The sequence below is a fragment of the Vigna unguiculata genome, chromosome 9 (genome assembly GCF_037176805.1).
Source record: "Vigna unguiculata cultivar grain cowpea cultivar isolate G323 ecotype 2 chromosome 9, ASM3717680v1, whole genome shotgun sequence".
Taxonomy (NCBI): domain Eukaryota; kingdom Viridiplantae; phylum Streptophyta; class Magnoliopsida; order Fabales; family Fabaceae; genus Vigna; species Vigna unguiculata.
The window spans coordinates 43,303,262-43,324,834 of NC_140800.1; the positions used below are offsets into that span (position 1 = coordinate 43,303,262).

General features: G+C 33.9%; 5 protein-coding genes and 1 non-coding gene across 10 annotated transcripts; 4 read left to right on the forward strand and 2 right to left on the reverse strand.

Moving 5' to 3' along the window:
- Positions 1 to 2,208: 2,208 nt before the first annotated feature.
- LOC114196300 (LIM domain-containing protein WLIM1-like) lies at positions 2,209 to 4,257 on the reverse strand. Its single transcript, XM_028086900.2, has 5 exons — positions 3,963 to 4,257; positions 3,385 to 3,481; positions 3,255 to 3,295; positions 2,922 to 3,011; positions 2,209 to 2,750 (listed from the first exon to the last, which is right to left on the reverse strand). Exons 1-5 carry the CDS (start codon positions 4,095 to 4,097, stop codon positions 2,523 to 2,525), a joined length of 591 nt encoding a protein of 196 aa, XP_027942701.1. The 5' UTR covers positions 4,098 to 4,257; the 3' UTR covers positions 2,209 to 2,522.
- Positions 4,258 to 5,338: 1,081 nt separating this feature from the next.
- Positions 5,339 to 5,410, forward strand: TRNAP-UGG (transfer RNA proline (anticodon UGG)). The gene has a single exon. It is a non-coding gene; the product is annotated as a tRNA-Pro (tRNA).
- On the forward strand, positions 5,364 to 10,165 carry QQT1 (P-loop containing nucleoside triphosphate hydrolases superfamily protein). 2 transcript variants are annotated; one of them, XM_028086955.2, is made up of 11 exons: positions 5,364 to 5,554; positions 6,707 to 6,832; positions 6,934 to 6,978; positions 7,096 to 7,175; positions 7,434 to 7,508; positions 7,623 to 7,726; positions 7,808 to 7,964; positions 8,069 to 8,156; positions 9,034 to 9,106; positions 9,184 to 9,314; positions 9,897 to 10,165. In XM_028086955.2, the coding sequence occupies exons 2-11, from the start codon at positions 6,741 to 6,743 to the stop codon at positions 9,955 to 9,957; spliced, it is 906 nt and encodes a 301-aa protein (XP_027942756.1). In that variant the 5' UTR covers positions 5,364 to 5,554; positions 6,707 to 6,740; the 3' UTR covers positions 9,958 to 10,165. The 2 variants fall into 2 exon arrangements, with proteins under 2 accessions (XP_027942756.1, XP_085522321.1); XM_085666195.1 differs by lacking the exon at positions 5,364 to 5,554 and adding an exon at positions 5,979 to 6,249.
- Positions 10,166 to 11,622: 1,457 nt separating this feature from the next.
- On the forward strand, positions 11,623 to 12,778 carry LOC114162641 (uncharacterized). Its single transcript, XM_028046597.2, has one exon. The coding sequence runs from the start codon at positions 11,855 to 11,857 to the stop codon at positions 12,608 to 12,610; it is 756 nt and encodes a 251-aa protein (XP_027902398.1). The 5' UTR covers positions 11,623 to 11,854; the 3' UTR covers positions 12,611 to 12,778.
- A 2,464-nt stretch (positions 12,779 to 15,242) lies between these two features.
- Positions 15,243 to 16,314, forward strand: LOC114164421 (uncharacterized). 2 transcript variants are annotated; one of them, XM_085667180.1, is made up of 3 exons: positions 15,243 to 15,473; positions 15,602 to 15,741; positions 15,948 to 16,314. In XM_085667180.1, the coding sequence occupies exons 1-2, from the start codon at positions 15,361 to 15,363 to the stop codon at positions 15,720 to 15,722; spliced, it is 234 nt and encodes a 77-aa protein (XP_085523306.1). In that variant the 5' UTR covers positions 15,243 to 15,360; the 3' UTR covers positions 15,723 to 15,741; positions 15,948 to 16,314. The 2 variants fall into 2 exon arrangements, with proteins under 2 accessions (XP_085523306.1, XP_085523305.1); XM_085667179.1 differs by having other exon boundaries at positions 15,245 to 15,473; positions 15,943 to 16,314.
- Positions 16,315 to 17,110: 796 nt separating this feature from the next.
- On the reverse strand, positions 17,111 to 21,414 carry LOC114164545 (protein NPGR1-like). Of its 3 annotated transcripts, none has more exons than XM_028049259.2 (6): positions 21,046 to 21,414; positions 20,616 to 20,844; positions 19,914 to 20,172; positions 18,488 to 19,722; positions 17,945 to 18,095; positions 17,111 to 17,841 (listed from the first exon to the last, which is right to left on the reverse strand). In XM_028049259.2, exons 2-6 carry the CDS (start codon positions 20,811 to 20,813, stop codon positions 17,531 to 17,533), a joined length of 2,154 nt encoding a protein of 717 aa, XP_027905060.1. In that variant the 5' UTR covers positions 20,814 to 20,844; positions 21,046 to 21,414; the 3' UTR covers positions 17,111 to 17,530. The 3 variants fall into 3 exon arrangements, with proteins under 3 accessions (XP_027905060.1, XP_027905058.1, XP_027905061.1); XM_028049257.2 differs by having other exon boundaries at positions 20,616 to 20,927; XM_028049260.2 differs by having other exon boundaries at positions 17,945 to 18,092; positions 20,616 to 20,927; positions 21,046 to 21,412.
- Between the last annotated feature and the right edge of the window lie 159 nt (positions 21,415 to 21,573).

Consider the following 21,573-nt stretch of genomic DNA (forward strand, 5'->3'; position numbering starts at 1 on the left):
AACGGTATTATTTATTTCAAAATTAAAATCTCTTTAATCGTTTAAAATAAAATATTAAACACATGCATTAGCTCAAATTTGGATTTTCTTTTCGCTTTTTGATGTTTTTTCTTCTCCTTAGGTTTCAAAATATAATGATATTTACACAATTAATCATTTTCTTTTTTTTTAATCTCTCGTTACTGAGTACTCCAACCTGTAATTTCCTCTACTTTCATATAAATACAATCATATCTCAATTTTAAACATTCAAAATTGTTATTTCTTCACAACACATCCATCAATCTCACTCTAATTCAAGTTTAAACACTAATCACTACCAATATAAACACAACATATACCTTTTAGTTTCAAAATATAATACAAAGAGCCAAATTAACTGAACTAATATACTTGTTATCAATTTGTTTCTCAATCACATAAAATCATTCAATTTATATTATATAGAGTGAGTTGTCTAATCAGTGTATATTTATATTCGTCTCATATGTATTGCAAGACTTGACTAATCAATTAATGAACATGATCATTTAATGTGTATTAATAAACTCATATAATTTGTGTATGATCAAACTTGTATAATATATATTGTTATACTCATTTTGCGAGTAAATGGACAAATTCGTCTAGTGTTTGTTGTTAGACTTGTATAGTCTAGGGATGTGAAATCAGGCCAGGTCCACCAGCTTGCCAAGAAAAGGACGGACTGGGTTGGAATTTTACCCCGTCAACCCACTGTAACCCGGCCCACCTAACCTGTCAATTTAGCGGGCCAAAACTGGTCAACCTGTCTTGGGCCGCCAACCCATTTTTTTTTTGTTTAAAATTAAAAATAATATTTTTTTATATTATATAAATAAATTTATATATATAAAATATATTTATAAACAAAAATTTTAAAAAAGTTTAAAAAAATTAAAAATTAAAAAATTAAAAATTTAAAAAAAGAGGCGGCCTAGCCCGCCCTAAGACAACACGAGTTACAATATCCAACCTATTTATTGGTGGTAGGCCAGCCCAACCCGACCTGTTTTTGCCGGGCCACAAGCGGGCCGGGCTGGCCCGTTTTGTCACTCTTAGTCTAATCAGTGCTTTGACGAATTCTTTTAATGTGTATTCTTATACTCATCTAATCAATGTATGAAATGATTTATCTAATTTTCTTACTATGCATGTCTAATAGTTGTATGAATAGACTCATTTAATGTGTATTGCTAGACTTGTCTAATTAATACATTGACAAACTCATTTAATGCTCTTTACTTGTCTAGTTAGAGTATTCCTAAATTCGTGCAAATCAATGTATGAAATTACTCATCCAATATTTTTTGTTACACTCATTTAATGTCTATAGTTAGACTCGTCTAATATTCTTTGCTACTCTCGTTTAATGTGTGTTGTTAGACTCAACTGATCAATGTTTGTCTATTATGTATTTTTTATACTTATCTAGTAACAATATAAATATATTAGTAATATATTTTAAGACAATTAATTTGTTAGTTTTTTATCTTTTATTTCGTTCTTACTAAAGTCTAGATTTTTTTTTACTTTAAATACATGATAATATCATTTTTTATGATTGGAAAAGTAAAAAAGCAAGTATGGAAACGACTATATATGGCTTCACTGTTTCCAATGAAAATGAGTTGAGACTAAAATTTCACATCAATTCAATATGAAGATTGAAGATGATATAGGATAGTCAAACTTATTTTAGCACAAGTGACACTCTACATGTAAAGAATTAAAAAAGATAGTAATATATTTAATTCGTAAGTTAGTTCTTATACTTAGATTTATGATTCACTTTATTCTTTTATATATATATATATATATATATATATATATATATATATATATATATATATATATATATTTTGGACTTAACTTAGTCTCCATATTTGTTAAATAGAGTGAATTTCCTTCCTCATTAAATTGATATTAATATCATTTGAAAGTTACATGTCAAGATTCGAGAATATTATTTTGTACCATTTCAAAAGAATAAAACACCACCCATATAAAAGATAATCCAATTTATGCAACTCCATAAACAAAGTTCTCAAAAAGCATAACAGAGCAAGATGACAAATTTTAAAATCTCAATTTTATTTTCTTAACTACACCGAATGATTACCCAGAGTCCCAATTTTTGTTTTCTTAACTACACCTGGTAGAGGTAGGTGGAGGGAGAAAGAAAAAATATGAAAAAAATCATGTAGTATGGCTTCTGAATCAATATGAATACATAGATAAAGTTTTAAGAAATTCAGTAGCACTGGCTTCTGAACAACATTCAGAATGGAATGCCATTAATGTCTCATTTTTGTATCCACAACTCACAACAGAAACAAAATGATGGATTTCCACACACCCCACCCACAAGAAAGGGAATATCATATTTTTCAGGAGTATTCTGGACTCAGTACTAATGATAAAGCATGAGAGAGATATAGCAGAAACACATGATATACAGAAATATGAAACTTGAGGAAGGGAATATTCATTTTCAGACTTTTTCATGTCTCAGCTGCAACTACTTCACCGTTGGTTTTCTCTTGAATTGCACTCTTCTCATGGTCACCTTCAAGCTGGCTTAAATTTCCCTTCTCCTTGATCAGTTGGATGTGGTGGTGCTTGCAGTAGAGTTTCCCATCGTGTGCAATGTAATTGGAGGGACTAATAACACACCCTCCATGAGTGCATTTGAAACAACTCTTGTGATAAGGAGTTCCATTCACCGTCACCTACACCATTTCAAAATATATATACAACTTAATCCCTTTCTGAAATAGAACGCAAGTTTTAGCACTTGGTATCGTGGTTTAGATTAGAAAAGGAGCTGCTATGGATTCTTTGCACTTATCAATGGTGGCACTAAAGTGTCTCACTGATGAAAATTAATGTTGTGTTGTTACCTTTTCAGTGGGATACACTGTTTTCTGACAACCAGCACATTTATCTCTGGTTCCACCAAACATATTCAAGACTTTGGTTGCTGCCGGTTTCTGATTAGAAACAACCCAAAATTAGATAAATGCTATGTAACAACTGACATGTTTACGAGCGCCAATAACTCGTTTTCAAAAATATTTGTTATCATTGATTTAAATATATTATACATTAGATTCGTTAAGAATTAAATCTACAAAATTATATAACTTTTGATCAATAATAAAATTTATGTTTAACAGAGTGTGTTAACCTGTTTTATTGAGCATTAGTAGGCATCAAGATTTAAAATTGGTTACCTCTTCGCCAGTTTTGTCTGGTTTAGCAATTTTTGGTGTCCCTGATCAGCCAAAAGGAAATAAAGATAAGTAACCCCTGAGGAAAAAAATAGCGAGGCTTTGAATAATTGGATTTTGGATCCTTTGTTACCTTCGAAGCTTTTGTCAAGACTACCAGTTCTTTTGAACAGTTGATCGAAGTGTGGCTTGCAGTAAAGAACTCCCTCGAAAGAGTTATAGTTGCTAAGCTGCAAATACATTACTAAATTAGTATAGTTCATAAAAAATAAACCTAATTACACACCTTAAATCAGTATACTTCAAAAATTAGTACACATTGCCAGGAAAATTAGCAGAGCATCTGGGGAATCATATGAAAACTACAGATTCACAAATCAATTTTAGCTTTTGATAAAAAACAAGTGAAATGTAGAAGGCAGAGTTAGATCCATTTATCTCAACAAACTAGAAAAAGGAAAATGGAATAAATGAGAGTAATAGATAGATTTAGCAATACATGAGGCTAATACTTATATAAACACCGAATTAATTATCAGTGAAAGCAAGTGCTGAAATTGATGTCAAATTATGAACAAACAAGAGACACCAGATCCGGGGACAGAAAGATCTGAACTAGAGTCAAACACTAGAATACAAAACCATGAAGAATTATTATATCATATATCTCTGTAGATACAAATCCAAAGAGGGTAGTTAGAAGAAACAGACCTTGAGTGTTCCTTTGCAGTGGTGGCATCTGAAGCAAGCCTTGTGGAAGACTCGATTATCCGCAGTTAACTTATCAACCAGATAAACTGTTTTGTCACAAGCCATGCACTTCTGAGTTGTTCCTGCAAATGCCATATTTCGCAATTCTCTCCCCTTAGCAAGGTGCAACAAAGCTATATGATCCCTGTGTGAACCTTAAGTAGATTTTTCTTGGTAAGGGGAAGAGCAAAACGATGAAAAAGAGAAGATAAGGGGTAAAGGGGGTGGTGAAATGTGGGAGGCAGGAGACAAAAGCAGACACCCCAACAAATATACTGTCATTGACAATCATTTTGTCTAATATTTTAACCACCAAACTCACCATTTTCTCCTACACATTTTTAATGTCTTCAACTGTTAAGTTAAATGCGTCACACTAAAGAACAAGAAACAACCACAATAACATAATTTGTACGCAACAAAGAAGATGACGTTAGCTTCCAATTACAGTGTTGTGGGGATTTTTTTTTTTCTACCATCACCGTATTTTTACTACTTTATCAAGTTTGGAAGATGCAGAATCATTATTTCAGATATAATGTATGATAGGTGGAGACCATGACCCTACCGATCATAACTCACTCGCGTTTGACCTAAATCTTTTGCAAAGTCCTTTCCGTCTATTATTGGATCATTCAATTAAATTATAGAATAGCCAAAGTCACCAACTAAGTCCTTTTTTAGTTAATCAACATTATAAAAAACTAGCAAGAATACAGCTATCATTATCACACCTGAATGGTTACGATCAATATTATTAAAAAAGTTAAATTATTATAAACCAAAAACAATTATCAAGATATAAAGAATGGCATCGTAAAAAAAATGTGTAAGAAAATAGTTACAAATATAATTAACTAAAACCTCTTTTCGATCTCACTTTGTAACGTGGGGTTCCATCTGCTTTGCTTTCATTGTCGAATCCCACTTTTGAACAGTGTGAAGATTTTTCTTGAGTTACAAGGGATGAATGGCATTCCAATGCAACCCTTAGGTAACTTATAATAACTGAATAGTCACCTGAATTTTCTTAAGTTGCAGTAGTTTTACGTTTACCATTTGGATGAGTCAAATATGTTATGATATATTGGGTTGGGGATTTTACTTGTTTATGGAAAAGATGCGGGATCAACGTCAGGGTGTATAATTTAGCACAAACTACCTAAAATGATGGGTTTGGTGTGTCTGCAATCTTCAGTAACACTCCAATTATGATGACAGCTTGCATTTAATATGGATTTGTCCCACACTATGCAACTTCACAGTCTGCATCTAGGTAAGTAAGGTTTCAATAACTATAGGTTATATAAAAGTAACCTGTCAGAATCTGGCAAGGAGGGCATTTGGTCTAGTGGTATGATTCTCGCTTTGGGTGCGAGAGGTCCCGAGTTCGATTCTCGGAATGCCCCTTCTCTTTTTCAAAGTAAGTCTATTTTGTTTTTATTTTAATTTCATTGGTACCTAAGTGTTCGATTGTGGAGAGTTCATTATAGGAATACAATTGTTCAAGTCATACATGGTGCTGTCTTCGTCCTCAAAATTTTGGAGCAAAGGTGAACATTTGGATTACTTATTATTGTCATCAGATAAGTTATAAGAAATGTTGGGTTTTACATGTGTTGTATGTGGGAGGTTTTCGGACAGAGATAATCAGTGCTTATGATTTCTGCTTCTGCTTATATGGTGTAATGCTGAGTCGTGTTGATTTGTTTTTAGAGTTTCTGGGTTGCGTGTATATTGTTTGATGAAATGCATGGCCGTTTGGTTAAATGATTTGCTGTCAAGATCGCGAGTATAGCAGAAACGTACAAGACGGGAAGGTCGCGGATTGCAGGTTCGGTATTTTCTCGTGAAAGCAATTGTGCGGGCTCGAGCTTTGTTATCCAGTTCGGATGCCATCACATGTAGTTGGGCTTTCCGGGTAGGGTTTATAATGACCCAATTTAAAAAATTAAAAAAAGAAAACCTTTTTTCCAAGGCTTCTCTATCGCAAGTCGGAACCAAACAGTATCTTGCTCTGCTCGACTGTGTCCCCAACCATCACTGCATACCCATTATAACGCTGGTGTCGTAGTTGTCAGCCATCACAGCACTCGCGTTGCTATTGCTGACGCTTGCATAACCGTCGATAGGGTTCGCGTCACTATCTCTTACTCTTGCATCACCACCACCGGCGTTGCCTTCATCATTACCGGCGCTGCCTTCATCGTCGTCGGTCTTGCGTCGATCGTTGTTTCGGCTGTTCAGAGTATTTCTTCTTAGAGATACTTCTTATTTTATTATTTTTGTAAAATATGACAATTTAAAACACATTTGTTCTCAGTTTTCTGATCTAAATTTTGTTTTTTCTGGTCTTGCTGCCACTTAGATTTGGAGTGTTATGCAAAGTTCGTAATCACTAAGCCATTATGAATTTATTAGCTACTACGAGTTAGTTTATGTTATGAAACTAGTATGGGATGTGAGCATTTATGATTTATGAGTTATTTTTTTCCGCATTATTACTATTAGTATATAATTTATGTTCATGTACATAAATATAGTATTTCATAAATATTCCTAACTCTTATGGTTGGAATCCTTGAGTTACCATCTCTTATCGTCTTCCTATCCTCCAGTTTGACAACTGATTTAACATAAATTAGTTATTCAGATTCTGTTTTGCCCTTGTACAAGGTTTAATTCGACTTATTATTAATATGCAGGGAGATAGCATTTGGTCACAACGAAGGAAGGAAAATGGTGTTTGGGCAAGTAGTAGTTGGGCCTCCTGGCTCTGGCAAAACAACTTATTGCAATGGCATGTCTCAGTTTCTAAGTCTCATTGGAAGGTGAGCCTTACTCTCTATATAATTATTTTTTATTATGTTGATGGTAGGTTTTTTTACTAATTTGGGGTATTGTATTTGCCTTTTGTTGCTTTTTAATGTAGGAAGGTTGCTGTTATCAATTTGGATCCAGCTAATGATTCATTACCGTATCCTTTCCATTTGTTGTTCTCAGAAGTAAACATCTTAATTGTGTAGCTCAATTGATGTGTCCCTTTTTAGCTATATAGTTCAACTTTTATGGTTTCCCCTAATGAAAAATATAGCTATGATTGTGCTGTGAACATAGAGGATCTTGTGAAACTAAGTGATGTAATGGTGGAACATTCACTTGGTCCAAATGGGGGTAAGCCACTTTTTTTTTTTTGTTAAATTATTTATTTATTTTAAGAAATTTGCCTTTTTAAAGCCATGAAACCATAGTACCGCGGGTATTGGACTACTTAGATTATGCTGTGTGAATTTATGACAAGTAGTTAAACAAGTTACTCTGTGTGCAATGGTTCGTGTAAAAGGAACTTTTAATGTGTCACACCAGCTTTTCTAATGTACTGGTGCCTTGCTGTATACGTATTAAGAAGTTTCTCTTGCCTTGTACAAGCAGGTCTTGTGTATTGCATGGATTATCTTGAGAAAAATATCGACTGGTTGGAAGCAAAATTGGAACCTCTTCTGAAAGGTCAGTGCATTGTTATGCCGTAATCAAACTGTAAATTCTATCATCCTTCTTACATAGACCCTACTTGATCAGTTAACAACACACTCTAGTAACCTGACAGTATTTACATTTCAGATCACTACCTTCTCTTTGATTTTCCTGGCCAAGTTGAGCTCTTTTTCCTTCATTCAAATGCCAAGAATGTCATCATGAAGCTCATAAAGAAATTGAACCTAAGGGTATAGTACTGTCCTTTACGTCTTGCTGGTGTCAAACCGCATGCTGTTTTAAGAACTGATCTATGTGTTTATTCTATGCAGTTAACTGCAGTGCATTTGATTGATGCCCATCTTTGCAGTGACCCTGGGAAGTATATTAGTGCATTGCTTTTGTCCTTGTCCACGATGCTACATCTAGAACTCCCTCACGTAAATGTCTTGTCTAAAATTGATTTAATTGAGAGCTACGGAAAGCTAGGTGCAGTCATTACACTTTTTCAGATGTCAGGCGTTAGATGTATTTTACTTTATGCCGGTTACAGTGAGAGATTTATATACTGACTTTATGTTTTATTGTTGCAGCCTTTAACCTTGATTTCTATACAGACGTGCAAGACTTGTCATATTTACAATACCAGCTCGATCAAGATCCTCGCTCTGCTAAGTACAGGTGCGATGTGCTATGGTGATTCTTTGACTGCTAGCTTTTGTTCTAATAGTATTTTGATGTTTTGCAGTTTTCTTGATAATTTTTTAACTGTTTTCTTTCTTTACATGTAGAATTTAACACTAGTTCTGTTTGGATTAACAGTGTAAAATTTAGTTTATGGAAGCTCATTTTTTTATATTCTTTTTCTTCTTAGTTCCTTCTTCTAGAAATGTTTATGGAGAAAAGTCTATCCAAAGAGACCTATTGCATTTTGCTATATCTTGTCTACCCTGAACTGTTGCAAAGCTACATTGTTTAAAATTGTTTCTGTATACTCCCATTAGACGAAAAGGAACAAAGACAGATTTTAAATTTTAGTGCTTCTGTCAGCAGCTCCCTCTTTTGATAGAGAGCTATTGGTCTAAAATAATAATCATGCACCAACGTTGAATGTATAGTTTCTCATTAGGGTGCTCCATGGGTCGTAGCAACTTATTATGACAAATGTGCAGCAATTTTATTTAAAAAATGAATAAATATGCATCGATTGAATCATTCATTCATTTGCCTTACTTGCTATGTTTATAATAGACTAGGATCCAATCTGCCGTGATGTTGAAATATGCCTACGTGGGTGGATTAATCAAATTCCTCGGTTGAAGTTTGGGGTCTATATTTCATTATTCCGATTACGTATGAAATGATAGCCTTACAAAGTGAATAATATGTTGGAAATGATGGTCAAGGAAGGTTTAAATGTGTTAGATAGAAATTATTTTGTGAGTATACATCATAGTTAACTCATTCTTGTTGATGACCTTTTTCTGTTCTCGAATTCATCCTTAAGATTGGCATTTATTGTTATTCTGAGTAGTATTTATCTTAATGATATTTGCAGAAAACTCACAAAGGAACTATGTGAAGTTATTGAGAACTTCAGTCTTGTGAGTTTTACAACCTTAGATATTCAGGTAAACTAAGTATGCCCTGTATTTTCATCTGTTTGCATCAAATGTTTGGAATCCTAAGTCGGAAGTTGTATTTTCAGGACAAAGAGAGTGTAGGGAATTTGGTGAAGGTGATAGACAAATGCAATGGGTACATATTTACCGGTATAGAAGCAAGTGCAGTTGAATTTAGCAAGATTGCAGTTGGTCCTGTTGATTGGGATTATTATAGATATCCTTTTTTTCGTCATCTATTCTGAATTCTTACATCTTGAGATGATTTATTTTACAAAGTACCATAACTTTCACTATTGCATGCCAGAACTACCCTTACTTATTGCTTTCCAATGCATATACTTTTTTTAACTGATTCTTGGCAGCCTGTAGTAACAGTGATCGTGAGTGGTATCATATACATTCTAAACACAATAGTCGTCCTCCCTTTCGCGAACATGTTAATTAAATTATTGTGGAATATGGATCAATGCATTAAGTAGGAAGAAATGATTGGTCGAAACATAGAAGATTCGTGTAAAAACCTCTCTGGAAAATGTTCCGGTTGGAGAAAAAATTGCCCTATTTTTTAAATCAAATGTATTTTTTTAGACAATCACTTGTGATCAATCATTGATGCTGTGAGAAGGCTTCCCAGCGAATTGAACAATACTCTAAGTTACTTTTGAGATTGCTAATGCTGTTGTCTTAACCAGTGTTCTGATAATCATGGATGCATCAGTTCTGTTGCCTATTCTTCTTTTACCTCTTTCCTGGTCAGACTCTTTTAATTCTGAGCTTCCCTTAACTCAAAATCTACAGTTGCAGCAGTGCAAGAGAAGTACATGAAGGATGATGAAAATATTGATGATAATGAATGATGGGTAAAGGTGAATAATTGAAAGAGAATGGCACTTTGGTGAGTAATTTTACTTTCTCCATTCGCTGTTACGTTGCTTTGGGCTGTTGTTTTGCCTACCTGTGAAACCATGGTTCACACTACAGCTTGTGCCTAAAAGAATGTTCCAGATTTGGCTGACTTTGTATATTATTATAATTTAATTATAATCCTGTAGTTCTGAATGAGTATAGTTGGGTGACTAGTAATTGTTTATAGTTTCAATATTAATATGTTTATCTTTTAAATGACATCAATAGTAGAAATGCTACGAGAGTTTATTATGCTATGATGTGGTCAGAGGCACCCTTCTTCCACCAGAAGTCATGGATAGTTTCCATGAACATGTTAAATTAATGGATTGACCAAAATGCGTGATAGGATGCTTCAGAGCCACGCATTTCTTGATGTAAAAAAATAAGAAAATCTGAGTTTTGACCTTGAACATGTCAAATGATTACCGTGGAAGTTCCCAACCCGTGAATATTTTTTAATAATGGCAAATTTCACAGAACTTAATTTCTACGGGCTTGAGAACGTTTCTAACTGCACCACCATTTACTTGTATTCAAACTAAATTTTAATAAAGAATAGAGGAAACGTAAAATAACAAAGGTATCTTCAATAAAGTTTAAAAACTACAAAATCATCCCTAAGAAAACACAGATGCAAACTAGAGCAGTATGTTTCATTTTCTTAACATGAAAATTTGGCTATAGAGTATCTGCTGAGGTTATTAATGAAATTATAATATAAAAAAGGGATAACGTTATGTTTAACGAAAAGTAACATTTAATTTATATGAAATTCTATACAAAGGATCTAATTTAAATTTTGTTATATTAGGAGTACACTTTTTTATCTACGAAATCTTTGAGTAGACTTTTTGTGTATCAATTAAAATTAAAAAAAGATTGAAATAGCAGTGCTTTGTATTTATAGATTTTGTCGTAATCATATGTTGATTAATTTGGAAACTTCGCAACACCAACAGAACCAAGCATTGGAAATAACGTTTGCACTCTTGTTTTTTTTTCTTTGATGCCCCCCAACCTTTCACACCCCATCTCCTTCAACTTAACTTCCTTCTAAATTTCAACCTACACATATTTGAAAAAGTAAATCCATAAACGTTTTAAAGAATTAAAGAACTATATTTTTCTATAAACTAAAATTAATTTACATATAAATTAAAAATGAAGATTTAGGAGAAGTGATATAAAAATATAATCTTTGTAAATTAAGTTATACAAAAACTATTTTAAATTTATGATAAAGTTCATTTTTTTTTTCAATTTTCTATTACTATTTATAGAAATTTATTTAAAATATCCTTAATAATAATAATTCATATCTACGTAAGACCATTAGAGCAAAAAATATTGAAGGCAAGGTTGTCCAATTTGTTATCATTAATGAGTGACAAAGACTTCTTCAATTAATCAACACCCTCTTCCCCAAGTATCTGTTTTTTAAATTAAAAGAAATAACAATTTGTCTATAATCTGTAACCCACAAAAATTTTCTCTAAGCCATCGTCATCATCTATTCATTTTAAAATATTGCACTGTTTGAAAGAATAACCTAAGCAATGCAGCAACTTCTCTTTCTCTCTCTCTCTCGAATAAGTCAAAGATTAAGATAACCACATCGGCAACTCTTGCCTGATTAAATTTCAAAAAGTTTGATTTGACCCTAATGCGTGTCGAGCTTCATTATTATTCGATTGGATCTAGTCAAGTCATAGTCTTAACCACGATCTATATATAATTCTCAATTCATTTTCTCTTTCTTTCGCAATAATCTTAAACCCTCAGAAAACTCCGCCCAACAACAACGTTAACCGAAAAAAAAAACCACCTTTGTTGTTCTTTCCGCACATGTTGAACCATTTTGTCTGTGGCAGTTTCCAGCACCAAGAAGAAGATGTTGCACCACCATGTTCAAGCCCCAAGAGGTCCAAGAGAAGAAAAGAAAGTAGAAATAACAACCCATATTCCGATCGAGGCTTAGACAAATTTTCAGCACTTTTGGCTGATCTTGACGAGAGAAGGCAAAAGGTGTACTCTCAAACCAGTCCTCAGGAGATATCTTTGGTCCGGTTTGCCTATTCGAGCAACGACGATTTCGTTCCCATAGTGGTCAAACTGAAAAACAAGGATCAGAACAAGAAACACAACAGTGAAGAACTCAAAATGACACACATGACATCTTTCTCGGAGCAATTGGAGAAATCGGCCGAAGAAGCAACCGTGGAAGAAAGGAAGCAACACAACAAAAAGTCGGAATCTCATAAGAAGAAAAATTTTAGGTTTTCTTGGAATATGTTGAAGTGGCCTTCTTTCTATGTGCCAGCGGTTGTTATTTTGATTTTGGTTTTTCTGATTGTGTTTGGGAGATCTGTTGCAACACTCTGCACTTGTGTTGTGTGGTATGTGGTTCCCACGTTGAGTGAATTTTACTATGATAGTTCGAAGCCAAGGAAATCGGTGATGAACTGGAAGAAGAGAGATTACGTTTGGGGATGGTTGAATGACACGAAGATGGTGAATCCTGAAGAGTTAGGTTCTCCAAGAAGACGTGGTGATTTCAATGGCAAGAGTTCAGGGAAACACGGCCACCAGAAAAGCTGGTGAAGATTGTTTATCTGTGTAAATATGTGTAGTTTTTGTTGGTGACGTTCTTGAGACAGGTTCAAATTTCAATCCTTCTCTTGTTCACGTTTTGCCACTGTAATTAAATCTGATCCTTGTACATCTTGTTAATAATATGGTTTTGTTAGAATCAAGGTTCTCACACAGAAACTAGCTAAAGAATTAAAATTTACAAAAAAATTATTTCCAGCGACTGATTCTAGATTTTGTTCTACACGATGAACAACTTGGTCAAAATATTATTGTTTTAAACCGCTCCACGCGTTGTTTTAATATGTTGACTTAATCTTGGTGTTCCTATGGTTTTTTAATATTCTTACAGAACAAATGATTCAAGATCATCCTTATAATTTTAAACTATTTGAATTTCAATAAAATTTCTGGAACCTTCAGTTCCTATACTATTCTTGTAAATGAAACATTTTTGGTTATTGCATGTGAATATGTGGATAATTTTTTCCATTTGATTTGTCCGTGTAAATATTATATTGTTTGGGGACTTTACCTTGGTTATTACTGTTATTTTTACTAAATATACACATTTATGGGTTTTTTTAATTAAGTGTTCTGTTAACTATATCAAGACATTGTTTTGGATAACAATAAATACATTTCATTAAAAGCTTCTAATTCCCACATGGGTATCCTTATGGCGCCAAGTGTTTCATTTCATAATTTGATCATCACGTTATATATTTTCTTTCTGATGCGTTTTTAAATGCACAATAAAATGAATAATTTTTTCTAATGTACTTCCATTTTTCCATAAATTATGTACTAAGGACTCATATAACCTAATTTTATAAATGTATTTCATTTGTCTCATATTGTTATTTATCTTTTCAGATTTATTAATCACATAAGTTATTGTGATAAAATATTAATAATGTTTTGACAAACCTTTTAAAATAAGTTAAAAAGTCTTTGTTGATATATTTAAGTAATTTAGGTGATATACTGAGCATATTAATTCCAAAATACATGTAAAAGTACTCGTACATAAAGTACTAATATTTTGTATTTTGTATAGTCATAAATATTAAAAAATAACATCATTTTAAGGGAAAAATAAAATGATAAAAAGTTTAAAAATATACACCACTTATTAAATACTATGAGTATTTGTATTTTTTTTTTATAAAGAAACAATAAGAAGATAAATGTAAAAGTTATTAATGATAACAGCACACTTAGTACGTTGAAATTATTTTAAAAATTAAGGTAGTGTGATCACCACCAACGTGCACCTTCCTTTTCCTTAACTGTCAACTAACCCTACCAACCAAGTTAGGTTATGAAAATAGTTTGAAAAAGAATGTATTTTGGGTCATTTTTATGAGAAAAGTTAAATAAAATAAATATAATTAATATTTAAAAGATATAAAATGTATTTTGTACTTATTTTATAAGATAAATAAAAAGAAGAAAAAAAATGTAAAAAAATTAAGAAGCAACACAGTTCCAACTAGAGTGTGTATTTATCTATTATTCTTTATGATATACTTTTTAAGTCCTTTACTGAAAAATACGGTGTTGTAGTTGTTGTGTGTAATAGATTAAGGAGATTACTTGACTAAATGTCAAATATTAAATCCATTTTTATTATTTTAACAGTAACATTTATCAATCATTTGGGCTATTTGATTTAACTTTTATAAGTAAAATTAATTTATAGATAATTATATGATTTAAGAGTCAATAATAAATGTTTTATTGCATGATTTTATAAAATATAAGGAAGTATTAATTTAAATTGTTTATATTTATTAATATCAAATTTTATTATCTTGTAGACTAATTAAGTGAATTCGAGAAAAAACTGTGTTAACTAACTTTTAATATTTTCAATTCAACAACTCTTTCTTCCATGAATCTAGAAGCTTTGTGAAATGCTAACATCACATCACATTAACGATATTCGAATTTCTTTAAGAAATAGATCGGGGTCAACAATTCATATAAGAAATTTAACTACATTAAATAGAAAAAAGAGAAAATTAAGTAAGATATGAAAAACAAATCCACACATCCACTTTAAATACAAAAAAAGCTAGCTAGGAACACCAACATATAAAATAAAAAAAAAATCTATCTCTCACTTTCTAGAACTTTTTTTTACCAAAGAATGACCGGCACCTCAAATTTGAAATTTTTGTGATCCGAATGTCAAATCCCAATCGAATCAGAAATTCGTGCCAAATTATAGGGGTCATAGAAATGCAGGACAACTCGATAAAAAAAAAATATTGAAAATCTGGATTAATACAACTCAACGATACGATTTGATCCATGTAACCGATGAGTTATTTTTGTGCATCAACGGATCTACACGACAAGTTATTTTAGAGAAACTTAAGAAATAGGTTTGAAACTGACGCTCGTTAGACCTAATTATTTAATTATTTTTAGTGAAGAGTGTTGAAGAACACATTATCCATAGAAGAATAATTGTATTAAAATGTAAAAAAATAAAAATATTAAAAAAATGTAATATGTTTTATATGATATGATAAAGTAATGATGATTAAAGATGGATGTAACGGCTTTAGCTGTAAAAAATTGTTAATAGAAATATTAATATAGCATGTTAGTGATGATGAAGGAAAGAGAAATAGAGAAATAGAGATTGTAGAGGCGTATAGGGAAGAGGGGGAAGGAAGAGAAAGGGAGAAAAAGAGAGAAAAAAAAAAGGAATAGGGTAGGAGAGGGGAGGGGGAGAGAGGCACGAAACCATGGGCTTGTGCTTTGGTTGCTTCGATGGGGGCAACAAGCGGATGACCAAGGAGGAAGAAAGGTTGGCCTCGGAGGAAGCACGTGCAAGAGCTGCAGAAGCCGCCCAGAAAAAGTATTCTTCTTCTTCTTCTTCTTCTTCTTCCTCTTTCAATCCTTCAATCTATGTCTTCTCTGCATGCATGCATCTCATAAACAAAAATTCTAAAATAACATTTTATTTTTGTTTTGTTGTCATTGCAGGCAAGAAGAGCAACCGGGAGAGGCAAAGGAGGGGGATGCGGATGCGGAAGCGGAAGAAGCGCCGGAAACGGAAAAGGAAAAGGAAGTTGAAAACTCCAACAATGGCGAAGTAAAGGATTAGAAAGGCCACTTGATTTTTGGTAAATATTATCGACCCACTCTTGTTAAATCTCTGCTAAATCACCATCATGCAAATTCTGTGAATTTTTTTATCAACACTTTTTATATTATTATATCCTGTTAATATTTTCCCTCGATTTGATTGCTGCATTGTTTTGGATATCAATATATTTTTTATGGCACTGATAATGTATGTTTTGGTTTTTCATCCGTTGACGCAGTATAGGTCGAGACGAATCCTCTGCACTACCAGGTTTCCTTGTTCCGGAGATGAACAACCGGTCTTTACTACACAACTGTACCATCGGTCAAATATGTTGTTTCTCAGATCAGGAAATATTATGTTTGATTGGAAAGAATTCGTGATGTAAAGGAAACAAGGATGTAGCTTGGTGATTTTATTCCATTTGTTGGTATTGAAAAAACTCCATTTTCCTTCCGCAAAAATGAAACGCTTCAACCACTTTATGGTATCTGCTATTCTGTATTTGCTTTTATTTTGGGAAGGGATGCCAAGAAGAACTTGTTTCGTGATTCTACCGTTGGTAAAATACGTGCCATATATGTCATTAATATTATTACCAGCAGTTACACATCGTTTTCTTTTATCTGTTTTTTCTGTTATACATAGTTTTATATAAGCTCTGTTTTCTTTTCTCTTTCTGCGAGACGCTTATCTCACCTTCAATGCAATGAGAGTTCTTACAAAATCTAAGAACTGAGATGGTATCAGATGGTTCCACTTTTCCTTCTCTTTCTTTCTCCAATTGATATGGTGATCAAAACCTATATTGATTTCCACACAAATCCTTCAAACCATTTCTTTCTTCATTCCAATGAAAATCCAACCTTTGTTATTGTTTATCCTTCATTAGATGGCAAGAATTACCACAATTTGGGCAAGACTATGAAACTGGCACTTAAATGCAAGAACAAGTTGAAATTCATGGATGGAGCATTGCAAGAACCAGCGATTGGTGCATGAATCTATTCTGAAATCTATTATCTGGATTGAGAGTAATTCCAACATTTGAGCATCTCATCTTGCAGTCAACCATGTAAGCAGGGGGGGACCTCATTTTGGGTTTAAGATGACTTTGCGATGAAGCCTTTCTCTCAAATGCATGGATCAATTTTTATTATTGATGTGTAGAACAGCTCAACACTCATTTCCCAGTTCTTGGTGTTTCTTTCTTTTATGGGATGAAAATGTTGGCTGCTAACATAAAATTAATTACGGGATGCTAGGTCGATGGTTGAAGTCGTAACATGAAGCTTGCTTGTCTTTTTTGTTCCTTTTATTTTTTTGCTTCACAATAACAATTAGAAATAGTGACGAACAATAGGTAATTTTCTTTCACGGCACAGAATCAACATACAAGAAAGACAAAAGTAAGAATCAAGCATACAATTATAAAAACCTTGACTATCTAGTTCGTGTCACAATTTGACAGGATTCCATGTAAATAGGTAATTTTCTTCCACAGTACACAAACTGTGGACCAAAAGGACAGAAATAACAATCAAGCATACTATTATATGAGAGCCTTGACTATTTAGTTCATGTCATTATTTGACAGGATATACTATATGATGTTTCACCATTTCTGCCCACGGTTAATTCTACTTACGAAACAATGACAGATTTGAACAGAATGAAGAAAATCTATTGATAAGTAGCTAGATTTAGCTATACATTGCCAACAAATCAACATCCAAGCAAAGGTAAATGTGGGATGAGTATTTTTTGTCAGTTAGTTGCTGCTCGCATGTTTTCTATCATTCTTAGTCAAACTCACTTTTCCTCGATTACTTAAATTTTTGCACTGGAGCAGAAAGCTTCAGCTCATAAGCAGCTTGAAAGAACTCTGCTGCTTGCTGTAATGATCCTTCCATTTTTGAAACCAATCCAAGGTTGAACCAAGCATCCTGGTTTGTAGGTTCTAATCGTAAAGCATTCATTAAAAAACTTCTTGCAATTGGAAGTGATTGCATACCAAGTTTCATCAATAATTCTGCGGTAGAAATGATACTGGGAATGTAATCTGGTTCTACTGACAATGATATTGAAAAGGAAACAAATGCTTCCCTGTATAATGATTGAGCTTCAAGCACCACGCCTGCAATTATGCACACGCAATTTCATATTAGGTTACCATGAGCACAAACACTCAATGCAGACATGAGTTCAACCATACAAACTTGAACAGACAGGTTCCTTACCTGTAATATGCCAACTTCTTGGAGAAAAAAATTCTATCAATTGGGCCTTGTCAACACAAGTTTTTGCATCGAGCAAGGAACCGATATCTGTATAAATTGTAGCCAAATCCTCCCAGGCTTCCATTTCCAACTTCTTTTCTGTTAATGCCTGCTGAGAGGGATGAAAAACTTAGAAGGGGAATTCTTCTCAAGATTTCAGATACGAAACTAATATTTACTCAAATAATATATATATCCTTAGATATTGACTAAAACCAGTAGTATTTGTAATTTAGTCTTTTAACTTTTTTTTTTAGAACTAAGTATTAAATAGTTGCATAAAATATTTGGACATCTAGCATATAGTTTTAGGAAGGGCGAAGGATGGAAGGAGTTTCTTTAACAGACATCCAAGGCCATTAAGAGAATATGTGTTAAACAAAGTCTAGGAATAACCATAGTTGTTCTTGCAGTTTTCAGTTGACAAGGTACTTTTTCTTTCGAATCAACTTTAACAGTCTGTACAAGGTATGTTAGAGTTCTTCCTTTGAATATATTACACACCTCATGCCTGAATGCTTGTTCTCGATTACTATTGTTTTCTTGAAGCCAAAGCTCCTTTTTGGCTTGAATTAGCGCAAGCAAGATTCGATATGTCTCTATTGCTTGCCTGGGTTGCTGTTGAGCAATTTGAAGTACAGCTTTCAATCTCAGAAGATCAAGTTGATCCATCCCCCCAGCCTCATCTAAAGCAAAATCAACTATAGTTTCTGCATCCTTAAACCGCTGCAGTGCAGATACTATAAGTGCTAACAGCTGCCAACCTCTGGAACTGCCAGCACTCATGTCTGAGAACGTCATTATGTTGTTGTAAGCTGCATCCAGATTCCTTTGAATTGCATTTTCCAATCCGAGGTTGAATATTGCTTCCAGGTCATCATTTCCATTTACGGCAGCACAGTTTAGAGAGTACAAAGACTCTCTTTGAAATATACTTCTTTCAGAATCCAGTACAGAAATTCTAGCTGCAGCACCATAGCAGATTCCAAGAAATTTATGGCCTTGACTCAGAAAATGCTCATTTTGATGCTTAGCTAGCTCAATAACTTTACGTGAAAAGTTAATGCCTTCATGAGCATGGCGAGGATCTAGGGAACAGAGTTTTGCTCCAAGCAAAAATGAAGGAAAATGCGGTACATGGTTTGCTTCAGAACTGCCGCAAGCCTTCCTTAAAAGGTTCAATGCCACCTCATCATGTCCTGTTGCATTAAAACACAAAGCAAGAAAGTACCATCTCTCAGCCCGACTATAGATACCTGGAAGGATCTGCTCTACATGATCCGCAAGTAGTTCAAACATGCCAGTGACTGAAAGTGCAAACGTAAGATGATCCATTATTTCAGCATCCCAGTCTATTTCCCCAATTGCCACCTTGCTCATGAGTATTACTAGCAAATGTATCGCTTCTTCAACACTGTTGGTAGGAGTTGTTTTACCCCACACCTGCTGCTGAGAGGATAAGCTAACTTCTACACCTCCATAGAGTAGTATCGTAGCTAAATCCTTTTGTACAGAAGCCAACCTTTGTGGCTCCAAACTCCATGGCTTGACCAGAGCACGACGATATGCAGCTACAGCTTCATCCAGAAATCCTGCTTTGATCCAAAGCCTTGGAAGTAATTCCAATGCTTTATGAAACATCTCTTGCAACTTACAATCTTCACCAATACCCTCAGGCATTCCATTCGGAAGGGCAGCTTCAACTGTATCAAGAATTATTCTGCACTCCTTTGCAGCCTCTGGCAAATTAATAAAGCACTAAACTCAACGGATTTGGCACCCCAAACCTCTCATCCTTAATAATGAAGTTAAATTCAAATAGAGCAACGTTCATGATCTCATATGCAAAATTAAATTGTACAATTTAACATAGAAGATATTGGAAGTACTCTTAAGAAAAAAGTAATACAATATGAAATTAGTTACCAACCAATGCATTCCCCAAGTTCCTCCAGTGACCTTGCTTTAAGCAAAATTGCCTCAAGAAGCAGGCTAACAGAGTGCAATGACATCACATTTGAAACCACGATATCTGCCTTAGAACGTGGTTTCCTTTGCTTGATTCTTTCAGTAATAGCCTTGATCATTCTAGATGTCAAACCCTTGATGTCTATACCCTGAAACACTTGAAGTGCAGCATCGAAATTCCCTCTTTGGTATTCAAGTCTTCCCAATAAAGCCCTAGCCTCCTGGAATCCATTCAAAACACACATGATACATAAATAAATTCACATGGACACAAACAGAAAATCTTGTGGATCAACTTGAAGATGGTTGTTCTATTTAAACAACACTCAGTAGTATACGGTTGCATTAAGTACTCAAAAAGAGGACTCTACCACCTATAGTAATCTTAATCAACTCAAGAACGATTAACCATATAAGAACAAATCATTGTAATTCAGGATTATCACAAGTATATGGTCTCAACTAATCTCTACATTATCTGAACCCAAATTGTTCAATTTACCAAAAAAAAAAAAAACACTCAAATACTTCTTATCAAGCAGAAGAATAGTTGAATCATTATAGTTAGTTGCTGACCATACAATAATTTATATACTAAAACATGCACGAGGTATCCTAAAAGACACTGAAAAAAAAAAATGCATTGATATTTGGCACCAGCAACCTCATAGTTTAAGGAAAGAGTTTCTTTAAGAGTAGATTCAGCTTGTTCTACTTGCGTCTCATCGAATTTAGGCTCCCATTCTCCGGTGGTCCTGGAAGAGAGTCCGCTGGCGGAGAAATCTCTGGTGGCGAGGGAGTCCGGCGACTGCGGCGGCTCTTCGAATTTGAACTGCTCACCAGAAGAACAGGCGCACAACATCTTCTCTGATCACTCCGTCCTCAGCGCGCAACTTTTAAGAAACGTGTTTCCGTTAGCGCAGACGGAATTGGCAAAGCAAATGAAACAAAGAACAGGCGATGGATGCCGTGCTTGCTTTACATTACAGTAATCGAGATGGAGACACAAGAGAAGAGATGGTAAGAAAAAGTGAAGAGGACAAAAGGTTGTGAAAAGGGCGAGACATACAACGAGAACAGAGCATTGGACTCACCACTGTTTGCTCGGATTCCGATGATTTCAACTAACTTTACCCATTCATCAACACAGGGACCAATTCCCAGCTTCTTGTGCAAATCCTAATTCGAGATCTGAAAATTCAACTTTATTTTTTCTGTTTATTCTGAGAATGCGAAGCAATTTATGCTACTGGAGCCTTTCGTCTTTGAACTTTCAACTTTGAAGTTGGTTAGTTCAGCATTTGAGAATTGGAGGTTCTGCGTTCAAATTTTTGTAGTTTGAGTTTTTAAAATAAGAAGGCAACAAATGAGGGGAATATGGAGATTGAAAATATATGTAAAGGAGGGTTGGGCTAGGACCACCATTTTTGGAAAAGTGAAGCCTAGGCTGGACCCTATTGGAAGGGACGCAAATGTCAGATACATACATATGCTACTACTCAATGCCTTCTTCTGTATAGGTTCCATTTTTTTATGACAAAACAAAACTATTCTTCTCATGGTATAAATATTAAACATATTTTTACGCACTTTATTAATGAAAAAAAAATAGTATAACATTT